This window comes from Ipomoea nil, unplaced genomic scaffold (genome assembly GCF_001879475.1).
Source record: "Ipomoea nil cultivar Tokyo-kokei standard unplaced genomic scaffold, Asagao_1.1 scaffold1375, whole genome shotgun sequence".
Lineage (NCBI taxonomy): Eukaryota > Viridiplantae > Streptophyta > Magnoliopsida > Solanales > Convolvulaceae > Ipomoea > Ipomoea nil.
In genome coordinates, this window is record NW_017617803.1 from 45,216 (window position 1) to 58,747 (window position 13,532).

The window sequence follows — 13,532 nt, forward strand, 5'->3', positions numbered from 1 at the left end:
TTGTGTAACTTCCTCAAGACCATTAAGTCTAAGTTAGACTTGAATAGACACATTAAATGCACAAACAAATAGAATGTTGTCTATGTCTCACAGTTGGGCAATTATCCTAGATAAAAGAAGTCCTTGGTATTAATAAAATACTTGTTAAATAAATATATAACATTATTTTATATTATAACTTTGTTATTTAATTAAAAAAAATATTGTACAAAAAAATATAATAGACAATGTAGTGAATACAATCAATTGATGAATTTGAATTTAAAGAATTTTTACATTGGATACAAATAAAGACAATATAATTAATACAATTATTTCTCTTAATTAATTTATTGATAATGAATAATTATTTTTTAACAAAGACATTGAAGGGACAATGTAGCGAATATAATTAATTGATGAATTTGAATGTAAAGAATTTTTATATTGGAGAAAAATAAAGACAATATAACTAATGAAATTAATTCTCTTATTTAATTTATTGATAATGAATAATTTTTTTTTGAATAAAGACATTGTAGACACATAATTCTAAATTAAAGAAATGCATATGTATTATTTTGACTTAAAAAGTAGAGTTAATTCCATTCTTTGTCATTCTTACAAAAGGCTGAACCCCAACCCTAAGGGCCCCCCACACCTCGGCCCGACAGAGCATTTGGGAAAATGTAAATCATGGTGACTCAACTGAACATGAACCACAGAGGCTAGACCGGTGCTCACTGCGCACAAGGAGATCCCTTACTTTGAAAGGTAATTCCATTGTTTAGTCCACTTTTAGTCATTTTTTTATTAAAACATCCCCATTTAGTCCTAGTATTATTGTGTCATGACCATTTTTCATTATCGTTTAACAAAATCGTTGAAATTAAATGTTGTTAAATATAAAGACATTTCAATATTCAGTATACAACGTAGGTTGAACCGTTATATATATTTTTTTTTTGTTTATTTTGTTGAAAAAAAATTCTATAATTGAAGATCGAAATGCCTTTGTATTTCACAATATTTAAACTGTTTTGTCGATAAAGGACAAAAAATAATTATGCCACAATAATACTAGGACCAAAAGTGGATGTTCTAATAAAAAATAAAAAATAAAAAAAAAAAACTTAAAGTGGATTGTCACTATAAATCTAGGGCCAACAATGAAATTAACCCTTATTTATTTTTTTTTCTTCACTTTATTACTGGTATTTTCTTAGCTTCCTTTAATCGTTTTATAAACATTTAGCTATAGAATTATTTTATTTCATTAAGAATTATTGACATGAATTTACACTGAAGCAATGAAGAAAAGTAATATATATTACATACAAGAAATGATTATTAGTTCAAAACGTATTTGTTTTGTGTTTTGAGGGTAGCTAATAATAAATTTTTAAATTTACGATTCATTATATAATTGTTAATTTTAACATAAACTTGAGGTGAGAAACTAAAATAACCACTGAATAAACAATTCAGAAACTAATTGAGGACATATGTATAATTAGGGGTTAAGTTTACCATTATATAGCATAATTGAGAGACTAAAATTGTCAATTGCTCAATTATGTATATGTAACTTTATCTCTATTCAAATACATGTACATCGTAATGAACAAAAATCCATAAAATTGTACAAAATAAGTGTTTAGTACAAACGAAGAAATTTCGAACAAAAGGGTCGGAACTCGCTAATAGGAAAGAAGAGAAAAACAATATAGAATATAAGATTTTGGAAAAATACCACACTTATATCATTCCCCCCCCCCCCCCCCCTCCTAATTATTTTTGTAAGCACATTAGCCCGTCAATTAATCAATAAGTGGCGGTTTCCCCCCTCCTGATATATTAAATTGACATTTCAACCCTTAAAGAACATATTTAATTATTTTTCTTCTCCAACAAATTATTGCATATACGTAGGAATGACCACAATCAGTAGGAATGACCACGATCGATTCGAACTAAACCGGACACTATTGCCATAGAATTAAAAGTTTCCGATTATGATTCAGATCTAGAACCCAATATTTGGATTTCAGTTTATTAAAATTATAAATAAAAAAAACTAGATCCTGAACCGTGAACCGACAGTTCCGGATTCGATTTGCGATTTTGAACCGTCAATATTTTAAAATTTTAGATTTTATATTTTAAAATAGCCTAAATTCAACAATAAATGTATTTTATTTTTTTTCAGTTCGAAACATGAATCGACCGTTCCGGTTCGCGATTATAATAATCTCTAAATATCGGGTTTCGATTCTAAATTATAATTGGAATATTTTGGTTTGGTTGCTACAGTGTCTATTTGGTTTGAACCAAATTGTGGATTGGATAAGAAAAATAAATGAAATATTTATTTTAAGGGTAAATATGTCGATTTAACATTTCAGATGGAAAAACAGCCACTTGAATAATTCAGGGGGAAAAGTGCTATAAGTATATATAACTCAGGAGAAAAAGTGCCAATTTTCCTAAGATTTTAATAGACTCTATAAAATAGTTTATATGTGATTAAGATTATCAATCTGTATTTTGGTGAGGTCGAATTGAAGAGTTATTCTAAGTAATACAAGTTTGGTGTTTTGAAATGATGAGAAGAGGGAGTCACCACAACTTTGTCGACATGTGAAACAATCATTAGGGGTTCTGATCTACCTTTAATTTGGTGTTTACAACCTAAGTTGGAATTCATACATGAAATATATATAATGGCTTTTAGAAAGGTGTTTTTGCTTTCCTTCTTTTGAAACATTATATTGTTGTACATTGTGCTTATCATCTCATTTTAATTACGAACAAATAAGAATCTTTTTTTTCACATTGCAGATAACATATACTGTTCTAAAATTACCCCCTTCTTTTTAGTGTATATATTACAATTTGCATGCAGTGTATGTGAAAAGCAAATTTCATATATGCAACATCGTTACAATACTCTCCCGTTAAGTAGTACACTAGGGGTAGGCGTTTTGAGATTTGATTCGATTTTTTTCGGTTTCAGTATTTCAATTTTAAAAAAATGATATCATTCAGTTTAACATTAATTCGGTTCGGTTTAAGAACCCCAATTTTTTAACATTTCTTATTTTTCCAAACATAGTACCAAACAATACATATTCACATAGTTAAAATCCAAACTCTAAACATTATATAACAAAATAGCAATCAAAAGTTTAAACACACTGCACGGTATAATTTGCCGTTCATAACTAACCAAATCTAATTAATTAAGAAGACCAATAAGATGCTCATATTGATAATCAAATTAAATTGAAACCTTATAATTATTAAACTAACAGTAGGATTAATTTAATTGTGGTGATTGCCCCGTAAAACAAGAGGCTAACAACCTCACGGCTCTCTTTTCTCTCTTTGCTGACTTTGGGAGTTTGGGACCAAAACATCGCTGTCATTAAATGGAATCATTATCTTAAGAGCCACAAAATTTTAATCTTTCATTATCCATCGTTAATTGCATTATATTCCTTTCTAGGTAAAGGATACAAAACAACTTTTAACATTGCTTGCTGTTGCTTTTTGCTGCAAACAGCACAACATATCGGATTGCTATGGAATAACTTTGAAATTTAGGACAAAAACCTCAAAATCAAAGATAGCTATGGAATACAAAAACTCTACAAAAGTCATTTAAAATCCATCACTTTAAAAGTATTTAAAAGTCTTGACTGAATACACCCCCATTAGTTGAATAAAGACATTGTAGATACATAATTCTAAATTAAAGAAATGCATATGTATTATTTTGACTTAAAAAGTAGAGTTAATTCCATTCTTTGTCATTCTTCCACAAGGCTGAACCCCAACCCTAAGGGCCCCCACACCCCGGCCCGACAGAGCATTTGGGAAAATGTAAATCATGGTGACTCAACTGAACATGAACCACAGAGGCTAGACCGGTGCTCACTGCGCACAAGGAGCCCCCCTTACTTTGAAAGGTAATTCCATTGTTTGTCATAGATTTATAGGTTGCAGTCCACTTTTAGTCATTTTTTTTATTAAAACATCCCCATTTAGTCCTAGTATTATTGTGTCATGACCATTTTTCGTTATCGTTTAACAAAATCGTTGAAATTAAATGTTGTTAAATATAAAGACATTTCAATCTTCATTATACAACGTAGGTTGAACCGTTATATATGTATTTTTTGTTTATTTTGTTGAAAAAAAATTCTATAATTGAAGATCGAAATGCCTTTGTATTTCACAATATTTAAACTGTTTTGTCGATAAAGGACAAAAAATGATTATGCCACAATAATACAAGGACCAAAAGTGGATGTTCTAATAAATAAATAAAAAAAAAAACTTAAAGTGGATTGTCACCTATAAATCTAGGGCCAAAAAACTTAAAGTTGTACGTTAGTATCTAACGGTGTCCAAACCACTTGATTATCATCCTTTACAAGGATTCAAGCCACGGTAAATGAAATTGGCTTAATTTACGTATATCAATCTTTAAAAAAAAAAATGGATGTATATCAACATAATTTTTAGACACGTTAATTTTATTGAATTTATTTTTAAAAAATATTTTAAGAAATTATTCGTATTATGTATGGTATATAACCGAGTGCATATTATACCGCGATTTGAATTGTAAAACTAAACCTCAAATGAACCTTACAAATTCGAAGTAATTGAAATCATAAAAATTAACCCAAATACAAATTTGAAGACATTGAAATCACTAAAATTAAACAAATTACAAATCTGAAAACACGAAAATCATTAAAAATTAAGACATTACAACTAACCGATTCCATTGAAAGCAAATACATTTATTCATTACCATCTATCACACCTTTGATTTGCTTTGCAAATCTTAGCTTAGCTTAGCTTAAACCTCTAATCTAAACTAATCTACTTGACAATGCTTGTCCATATCCCCCTCTCACTGTTTTTCTTCACAACCTCCGAAACCAAAACCAATACCTCAGCTGGCCACGCCATCCCCTTTTCCACCCACCAGCATTTCAACGTTAAAGAATCCGTTTCTCAGGCCATCAAACTCCATCCCCTGCCAAAAACCCAGGAGGAATTCATCGATGAAAGCCGCCATAAGGGGAAGGAGGGTAGTTGGAAGCTCAAGCTCCTGCACAGAGATAAATTGCCCTTTTCCCATATTACCGACTTCAGCCGCCAATTCGGATCCCGAATGAAAAGGGACGCACACAGAGTGGCCGCCCTCATTCGCAGAACTCGCAGCGGCGACAGTGGGAAAACCGCCGAGTATGAGGTGGAGGAGTTCGGGGCGGAGGTGGTTTCCTGTATGGATCAAGGGAGTGGAGAATACTTTGTGAGGATTGGAGTCGGGAGTCCGGCGAAAAATCAGTAAATGGTGATTGACTATGGGAGTGATATTGTGTGGGTTCAGTGTCAACCTTGTAACTAATGCTACCATCAATATGACCCGGTGTTCGACCCATCTCTCTCAATAGTTTAACAAATATTGGGGCCAAAACCCACAAAACCATTTGAGCCGTCAATGGAAATCTGGAGGCCTTCTTGCTCGATGTTCCCTATGATGGATAGTCCGGTTGGGGATGGAGCAAATGCAAAGCGAAACGTGCCCCTTTCATCAACTTGTATAAAAATGTTCGTAGCTGGAATGGTCAGGATTGGACCACCCATCAGGAGAAATGATACGGTTGGCCAGAACTGTAACAAACCGGTTTAAGTCCTAGCATGTGTCCAATATTGAGATGCTGGGTGCCCGAGGAAGGCTGGCAGTTTGCGTCATAAATGCCTCGTGCAACGCCGCGTATGCCACCATCTGAGACACACAAGTAGTAGAATTAAGACAAACCCCCAAGATACAAAATTCAAAAGACAAAAGCTCAAACCCAATCTGAAATTACAGAAGCCCAGAAACAATTAAAAGGAAGATCTCTTCAAATAACATAAACACAATCAAGTCACAGTCCAGATCAGCATAGAATATAAGTGTATGTGTACTGTAAGAGATCAGTACCACTTCATCACGTCCATAGGACTACTACTCCTAACCTAAGGTGTTAAGGTTCAAAATTAGTTAATCAATTACACAACTAACCGAAGAATACAAAAACTACTTCTCAAGTTCTATTATTTATGTTTTAAAAAAAAAATCTAATATTTATAGATATAAAGGCTCCGATTCTATACCTCGAGTGGCGTACACAGCATTGGGCGACGCATTTATGACACAAACCGCCAACCTTCCTCGGGCACCCAGCGTCTCAATATTAGACACATGCTACGATTTAAACGGGTTCATTACGGTTTTTGGTACCAACCGTATCATTTTTCCTAATGGGTGGCCTGATCCTGACCATTCCAGCTAGGAACGTTTTAATACCAGTTGATGAATGGGGCACATTTTGCTTTGCATTTGCTCTATCCCCAACCAGACTATCCATCTTAGGGAACATCCAGCAAGAAGGCATCTAGATTTCTATTGACAGCTCAAATGGTTCGTGGGTTTTGGCCACAATATTTGTTAACATATTGAGAAAGACGTGTCGAACACCGGGTCATATTGATGTTTGCATTGGTTACAGGGTTGACACTGAACCCACACAATATCACTCCCTGAGTCAATCACCATATATTGATTTTTTGCCGGACTCCCGACCCCAATCCTCACTAAGTATTCTCCACTCCCTTGATCCATACCGGAAACCACATCCGACCCGAACTCCTCCACCTCATACTCGGCGGCTTTCCCACTGCCGCCGCCGCGAGTTCTGCGAATGAGGGCGGCGACTCTGTGTGCGTCCCTTTTCATCCGGGATCCGAATCGGCGGCGGAAGTCGGTAAAATGGGGAAAGGGCAATTTATCTCTATGCAGGAGCTTGAGCTTCCAACTACCCTCCTCCCCTTTATGGCGGCTTTCATCGATGAATTCCTCCTGGGTTTTTGGCCGGGGATGGAGTTTGATTGCCTGAGAAACCGATTCTTTAACGTTGAAATGCTGGTGGGGGGAAAGGGGATGGCATGGCTGGCTGAGGTATTGGTTTCGGTTACGGAGATTTTAAAGAAAAACAATTAGGAGGATATGGACAAGCATTGTCAAGTAGATTAGTTTAGATTAGAGGTTTAAGCTAAGCTAAGCTAAGCTAAGATTTGCAAAGCAAATCAAAGGTGTGATAGATAGATGGTGTGAAGAAGAATTGAAGAAGAAGAAGAAAATGTGGAGGTTCATTTATAGTGTTTTTTACTAACGTTTAGAAAAAAATCACAAATATTCCCTTTCAAAAAAAAAAAAATCACAAATATTCCCCATCAAAAAAAAAATGACAAATATAAAACATAAAGACTATTGTGCCGTTAAGATTTCACGGTTGAGACGGAGAAACTTAACGAAAGGACTAGCGGAGGTCATTTTTGAAATTCGGAGGATGACGGATGCTCAAAACAAAAGTTTAGGACTATTAATGGCGAAACCACTAAACTCGAGGACCCTTGACTAGTATTTACTCTTTATTAAATATAAAAATTTCAATTAAAAAATATATCTCAAAAAGAATTGTTAGTTTCGTGAAGCAATTCATAACTTTGGCAATGAAGGTAATGATAATTTGTTACACTATTCATTGTAACTATGGAGCTTAATTAGAAAGAATTAATTATATTTCTAGAATTAATATGATAATTAGGATGGTACAACTTAATTAGAGGGAGAGTTAATATTGTGCCTAAATTAATATAGGGAAATTATGTAAATCACAATATATCATTACCTTGTATAGTTAGTATAAATTTTAGTAGGTTAATTATTATAGATATTAGTAGATTAGTATAAATAGACCATTGTATATGAAGATGGAGGAGAGAAATATATTGTTATTCTAGTCTTTTATGTTAAAGAATTTTTCATTCTCTTTCATTATATTGTTTTACTTTTGGAGTTACCGTAACTCGAATACGGATTGGAGCCAGAAGCCTGCTCGAAAGGTTTCTTCCGTTGCGTACTAAATTTCAGTACGTAACATTGGTGCTCTCGTTGAGAGGATTTGTGGATGCATCACGTAACAATTGGTGCTTTCATTGATTACAGTGGTGAGAGTATCACTATCTTTTTATTTTTGTTATTATTGTTATTTTGTTTGTTAGCCGTATAGGCATTCCTTAGAATTTATTTTTACAAAAATAGTGAAAAAAAAGTCCAAAAAAAAAGAGAAAAAAAAGCCAAAAAAAAAGTCCAAAAAAGAGAGGAAAAAAGGAGTGGAAATATACGAAAAATTTTTTTTTTTTTTTTTTATGGAAAATATTACTCGCCGGTGCTTATTGGTTTCTGTACACCAAGTTTGGTATCCGATCGATGATTTTGTATTGTATGAGATCTTTTCTACGAAATGATCCGTACAATATATTCATATTTTAAAGGATGAGGGTCACACCTTATTCCAAGCTTTGGTATGTTTGATTCCATTGTGGATTCAATTGTTGCCAAACATGCATTCCATGGCCACAACATTTATGAAGGATATTGCACTATGAATATAGAATTTCCTGATGCAAATTTAATAATGGCTACTTGTGTGGAAGTAGATCATCATCAAACTCCCACTCATCAGGTGGAAATTGATGCGGAAGTAATGATCGAAAAAGAGTTTGGTGATAATGTGGTCGATATGAGTTCTAGTATAATTGTTGGTGAGGACTATACTAATCAATTCAATGAGAAAGAAATTAAAAAAATTTACTCATGAGGAGGTAGATCATGCATCAAATAGCATGGATTCAACTCAAATTGAAGCTCCAATTCAAGCTAAAGCAACAACTACAATAGGGTATATCAAATCTCCCCAATTGTTTCAAGAATCAATTTTCACATCAATAGTGTCTTTGGAGGAAAGCCTCATCCACTTTGCAGTAGAAATGATTCCCAGATTGGTTCAAATCATGACACCAATAAGGAATTCTGTTACAAGGCAATCCAGTGAACATGTAGTCTATGATGTCCACGTTTGGCAAATCAATCAAACAGTATCATCAAAGCATGGATATGCTCATTTCCATACATACACCTTGAGGACAAGGTGTTTTTTGAAGGGGTGGAGAGTGTTACACTATTCATTGTAACTATGGAGCTTAATTAGAAAGAATTAATTATATTTCTAGAATTAATATGATAATTAGGATGGTACAACTTAATTAGAGGGAGAGTTAATATTGTGCCTAAATTAGTATAGGGAAATTATGTAAATCACAATATATCATTACCTTGTATAGTTAGTATAATTTTAGTAGGTTAATTATTGTAGGTATTAGTAAATTAGTATAAATAGACCATTGTATATGAAGATTGGAAGGAGAGTAATATATTGTTATTCCAGTCTTTTATATTGAAGAATTATTCATTCTCTTTCATTATATTGTTTTACTTTTGAAGTTACCGTAACTCGAATACGGATTGGAGCTAGAAGCCTACTCGAAAGGTTTCTTCCGTTGTGTACTAAATTTCAGTACGTAACATTGGTGCTTTCATTGAGAGTTGAACTCAAGGTGCTTTCATTTCCTTACCTACACCTTGAGGACAAGGTGTTTTTTGAAGGGGTGGAGAGTGATACGCCCTTAATTGTAATTATGGGGCTTAATTAGGAAGAATTAATTATATTTCTAGAATTAGGATGATAATTAGGATGGTACAACTTAATTAGTGGAAGAGTTAATATTGTGCCTAAATTAATATAGGGAAATTATTAAATCACAATATATCATTACCTTGTATAGTTAGTATAATTTTAGTAGGTTAATTATTATAGATATTAGTAGATTAGTATAAATAGACCATTGTATATGAAGATGGAGGAGAGAAATATATTGTTATTCTAGTCTTTTATGTTAAAGAATTCTTCATTCTCTTTCATTATATTGTTTTACTTTTGGAGTTACCATAACTCGAATACGGATTGGAGCCAGAAGCCTGCTCGAAAGCTTTCTTCCGTTGCGTACTAAATTTCAGTACGTAACATAATTTTTCTCCATAAGGTTTGCTTATTGTGTGCCACACATGACTACTTCATAGCCTATTCTTCTTTCTAAATTTAAAATCCACGGGAAATAGTCAACTAGACACTTCAACTTTATATTAGAAGACAATTATGTCTCTAAATTTTAAAAGATCACTATTAAATACTTGCTGAACTCGTCATGTTAGTGCATCTGAGTCTAACAACGGATATTCAACTAGAACAACTGTTTATTAGGGTTTCGGTGATGAAACTGTTAGGAACCAGTGTATTTAGATTTTGATGATACCAATATTACTAGGATCGTAGACACCTCTTTTATTTTCGCTATATTTGATCTTTCGTGTTAGACGAAAGATTTAGCAACTCACCATGTGATTCGGCTAAGTAGCATACATACACGAATCTGAGTTGTGACCCATTAGTTTAGGTCAACGAAAAGAAGTGAAGAACAAGAGAAGACCGAGATAATAACACAGACCGAAAGATAGAAGGGTCTAGCTCTCGCGTAAACTTCGAATGATAAGGAAATTGTTTTTTGATCAGCAACAACAACGAAAAGATAAAGGAAATCTTTTGTGTAACTTCCTCAAGACCATTAAGTCTAAGTTAGACTTGAATAGACACATTAAATGCACAAAACAAATAGAATGTTGTCTATGTCTCACAGTTGGGCAATTATCCTAGATAAAAGAAGTCCTTGGTATTAATAAAATACTTGTTAAATAAATATATATCATTATTTTATATTATAACTTTGTTATTTAATTAAAAAAAAATATTGTACAAAAAAATATAATAGACAATGTAGTGAATACAATCAATTGATGAATTTGAATTTAAAGAATTTTTACATTGGATACAAATAAAGACAATATAATTAATACAATTATTTCTCTTAATTAATTTATTGATAATGAATAATTATTTTTTAACAAAGACATTGAAGGGACAATGTAGCGAATATAATTAATTGATGAATTTGAATGTAAAGAATTTTTATATTGGAGAAAAATAAAGACAATATAACTAATGAAATTAATTCTCTTATTTAATTTATTGATAATGAATAATTTTTTTTTGAATAAAGACATTGTAGACACATAATTCTAAATTAAAGAAATGCATATGTATTATTTTGACTTAAAAAGTAGAGTTAATTCCATTCTTTGTCATTCTTACAAAAGGCTGAACCCCAACCCTAAGGGCCCCCCACACCTCGGCCCGACAGAGCATTTGGGAAAATGTAAATCATGGTGACTCAACTGAACATGAACCACAGAGGCTAGACCGGTGCTCACTGCGCACAAGGAGATCCCTTACTTTGAAAGGTAATTCCATTGTTTAGTCCACTTTTAGTCATTTTTTTATTAAAACATCCCCATTTAGTCCTAGTATTATTGTGTCATGACCATTTTTCATTATCGTTTAACAAAATCGTTGAAATTAAATGTTGTTAAATATAAAGACATTTCAATATTCAGTATACAACGTAGGTTGAACCGTTATATATATATTTTTTTTTGTTTATTTTGTTGAAAAAAAATTCTATAATTGAAGATCGAAATGCCTTTGTATTTCACAATATTTAAACTGTTTTGTCGATAAAGGACAAAAATAATTATGCCACAATAATACTAGGACCAAAAGTGGATGTTCTAATAAAAAATAAAAAATAAAAAAAAAAACTTAAAGTGGATTGTCACTATAAATCTAGGGCCAACAATGAAATTAACCCTTATTTATTTTTTTTTCTTCACTTTATTACTGGTATTTTCTTAGCTTCCTTTAATCGTTTTATAAACATTTAGCTATAGAATTATTTTATTTCATTAAGAATTATTGACATGAATTTACACTGAAGCAATGAAGAAAAGTAATATATATTACATACAAGAAATGATTATTAGTTCAAAACGTATTTGTTTTGTGTTTTGAGGGTAGCTAATAATAAATTTTTAAATTTACGATTCATTATATAATTGTTAATTTTAACATAAACTTGAGGTGAGAAACTAAAATAACCACTGAATAAACAATTCAGAAACTAATTGAGGACATATGTATAATTAGGGGTTAAGTTTACCATTATATAGCATAATTGAGAGACTAAAATTGTCAATTGCTCAATTATGTATATGTAACTTTATCTCTATTCAAATACATGTACATCGTAATGAACAAAAATCCATAAAATTGTACAAAATAAGTGTTTAGTACAAACGAAGAAATTTCGAACAAAAGGGTCGGAACTCGCTAATAGGAAAGAAGAGAAAAACAATATAGAATATAAGATTTTGGAAAAATACCACACTTATATCATTCCCCCCCCCCCCCCCCTCCTAATTATTTTTGTAAGCACATTAGCCCGTCAATTAATCAATAAGTGGCGGTTTCCCCCCTCCTGATATATTAAATTGACATTTCAACCCTTAAAGAACATATTTAATTATTTTTCTTCTCCAACAAATTATTGCATATACGTAGGAATGACCACAATCAGTAGGAATGACCACGATCGATTCGAACTAACCGGACACTATTGCCATAGAATTAAAAGTTTCCGATTATGATTCAGATCTAGAACCCAATATTTGGATTTCAGTTTATTAAAATTATAAATAAAAAAAACTAGATCCTGAACCGTGAACCGACAGTTCCGGATTCGATTTGCGATTTTGAACCGTCAATATTTTAAAATTTTAGATTTTATATTTTAAAATAGCCTAAATTCAACAATAAATGTATTTTATTTTTTTTCAGTTCGAAACATGAATCGACCGTTCCGGTTCGCGATTATAATAATCTCTAAATATCGGGTTTCGATTCTAAATTATAATTGGAATATTTTGGTTTGGTTGCTACAGTGTCTATTTGGTTTGAACCAAATTGTGGATTGGATAAGAAAAATAAATGAAATATTTATTTTAAGGGTAAATATGTCGATTTAACATTTCAGATGGAAAAACAGCCACTTGAATAATTCAGGGGGAAAAGTGCTATAAGTATATATAACTCAGGAGAAAAAGTGCCAATTTTCCTAAGATTTTAATAGACTCTATAAAATAGTTTATATGTGATTAAGATTATCAATCTGTATTTTGGTGAGGTCGAATTGAAGAGTTATTCTAAGTAATACAAGTTTGGTGTTTTGAAATGATGAGAAGAGGGAGTCACCACAACTTTGTCGACATGTGAAACAATCATTAGGGGTTCTGATCTACCTTTAATTTGGTGTTTACAACCTAAGTTGGAATTCATACATGAAATATATATAATGGCTTTTAGAAAGGTGTTTTTGCTTTCCTTCTTTTGAAACATTATATTGTTGTACATTGTGCTTATCATCTCATTTTAATTACGAACAAATAAGAATCTTTTTTTTCACATTGCAGATAACATATACTGTTCTAAAATTACCCCCTTCTTTTTAGTGTATATATTACAATTTGCATGCAGTGTATGTGAAAAGCAAATTTCATATATGCAACATCGTTACAATACTCTCCCGTTAAGTAGTACACTAGGGGTAGGCGTTTTGAGATTTGATTCGATTTTTTT

The 13,532-nt window shown here is 32.2% G+C and overlaps 1 protein-coding gene and 1 pseudogene across 1 annotated transcript; one reads left to right on the forward strand and one right to left on the reverse strand.

The window, feature by feature from the left end:
- Window positions 1–4,740: 4,740 nt before the first annotated feature.
- Window positions 4,741–5,777, forward strand: LOC109186021 (protein ASPARTIC PROTEASE IN GUARD CELL 2-like). The gene has a single exon (XM_019335941.1). The coding sequence runs from the start codon at window positions 4,886–4,888 to the stop codon at window positions 5,348–5,350; it is 465 nt and encodes a 154-aa protein (XP_019191486.1). The 5' UTR covers window positions 4,741–4,885; the 3' UTR covers window positions 5,351–5,777.
- A 516-nt stretch (window positions 5,778–6,293) lies between these two features.
- Window positions 6,294–7,017, reverse strand: LOC109186023 (annotated as a pseudogene).
- Window positions 7,018–13,532: the final 6,515 nt, after the last annotated feature.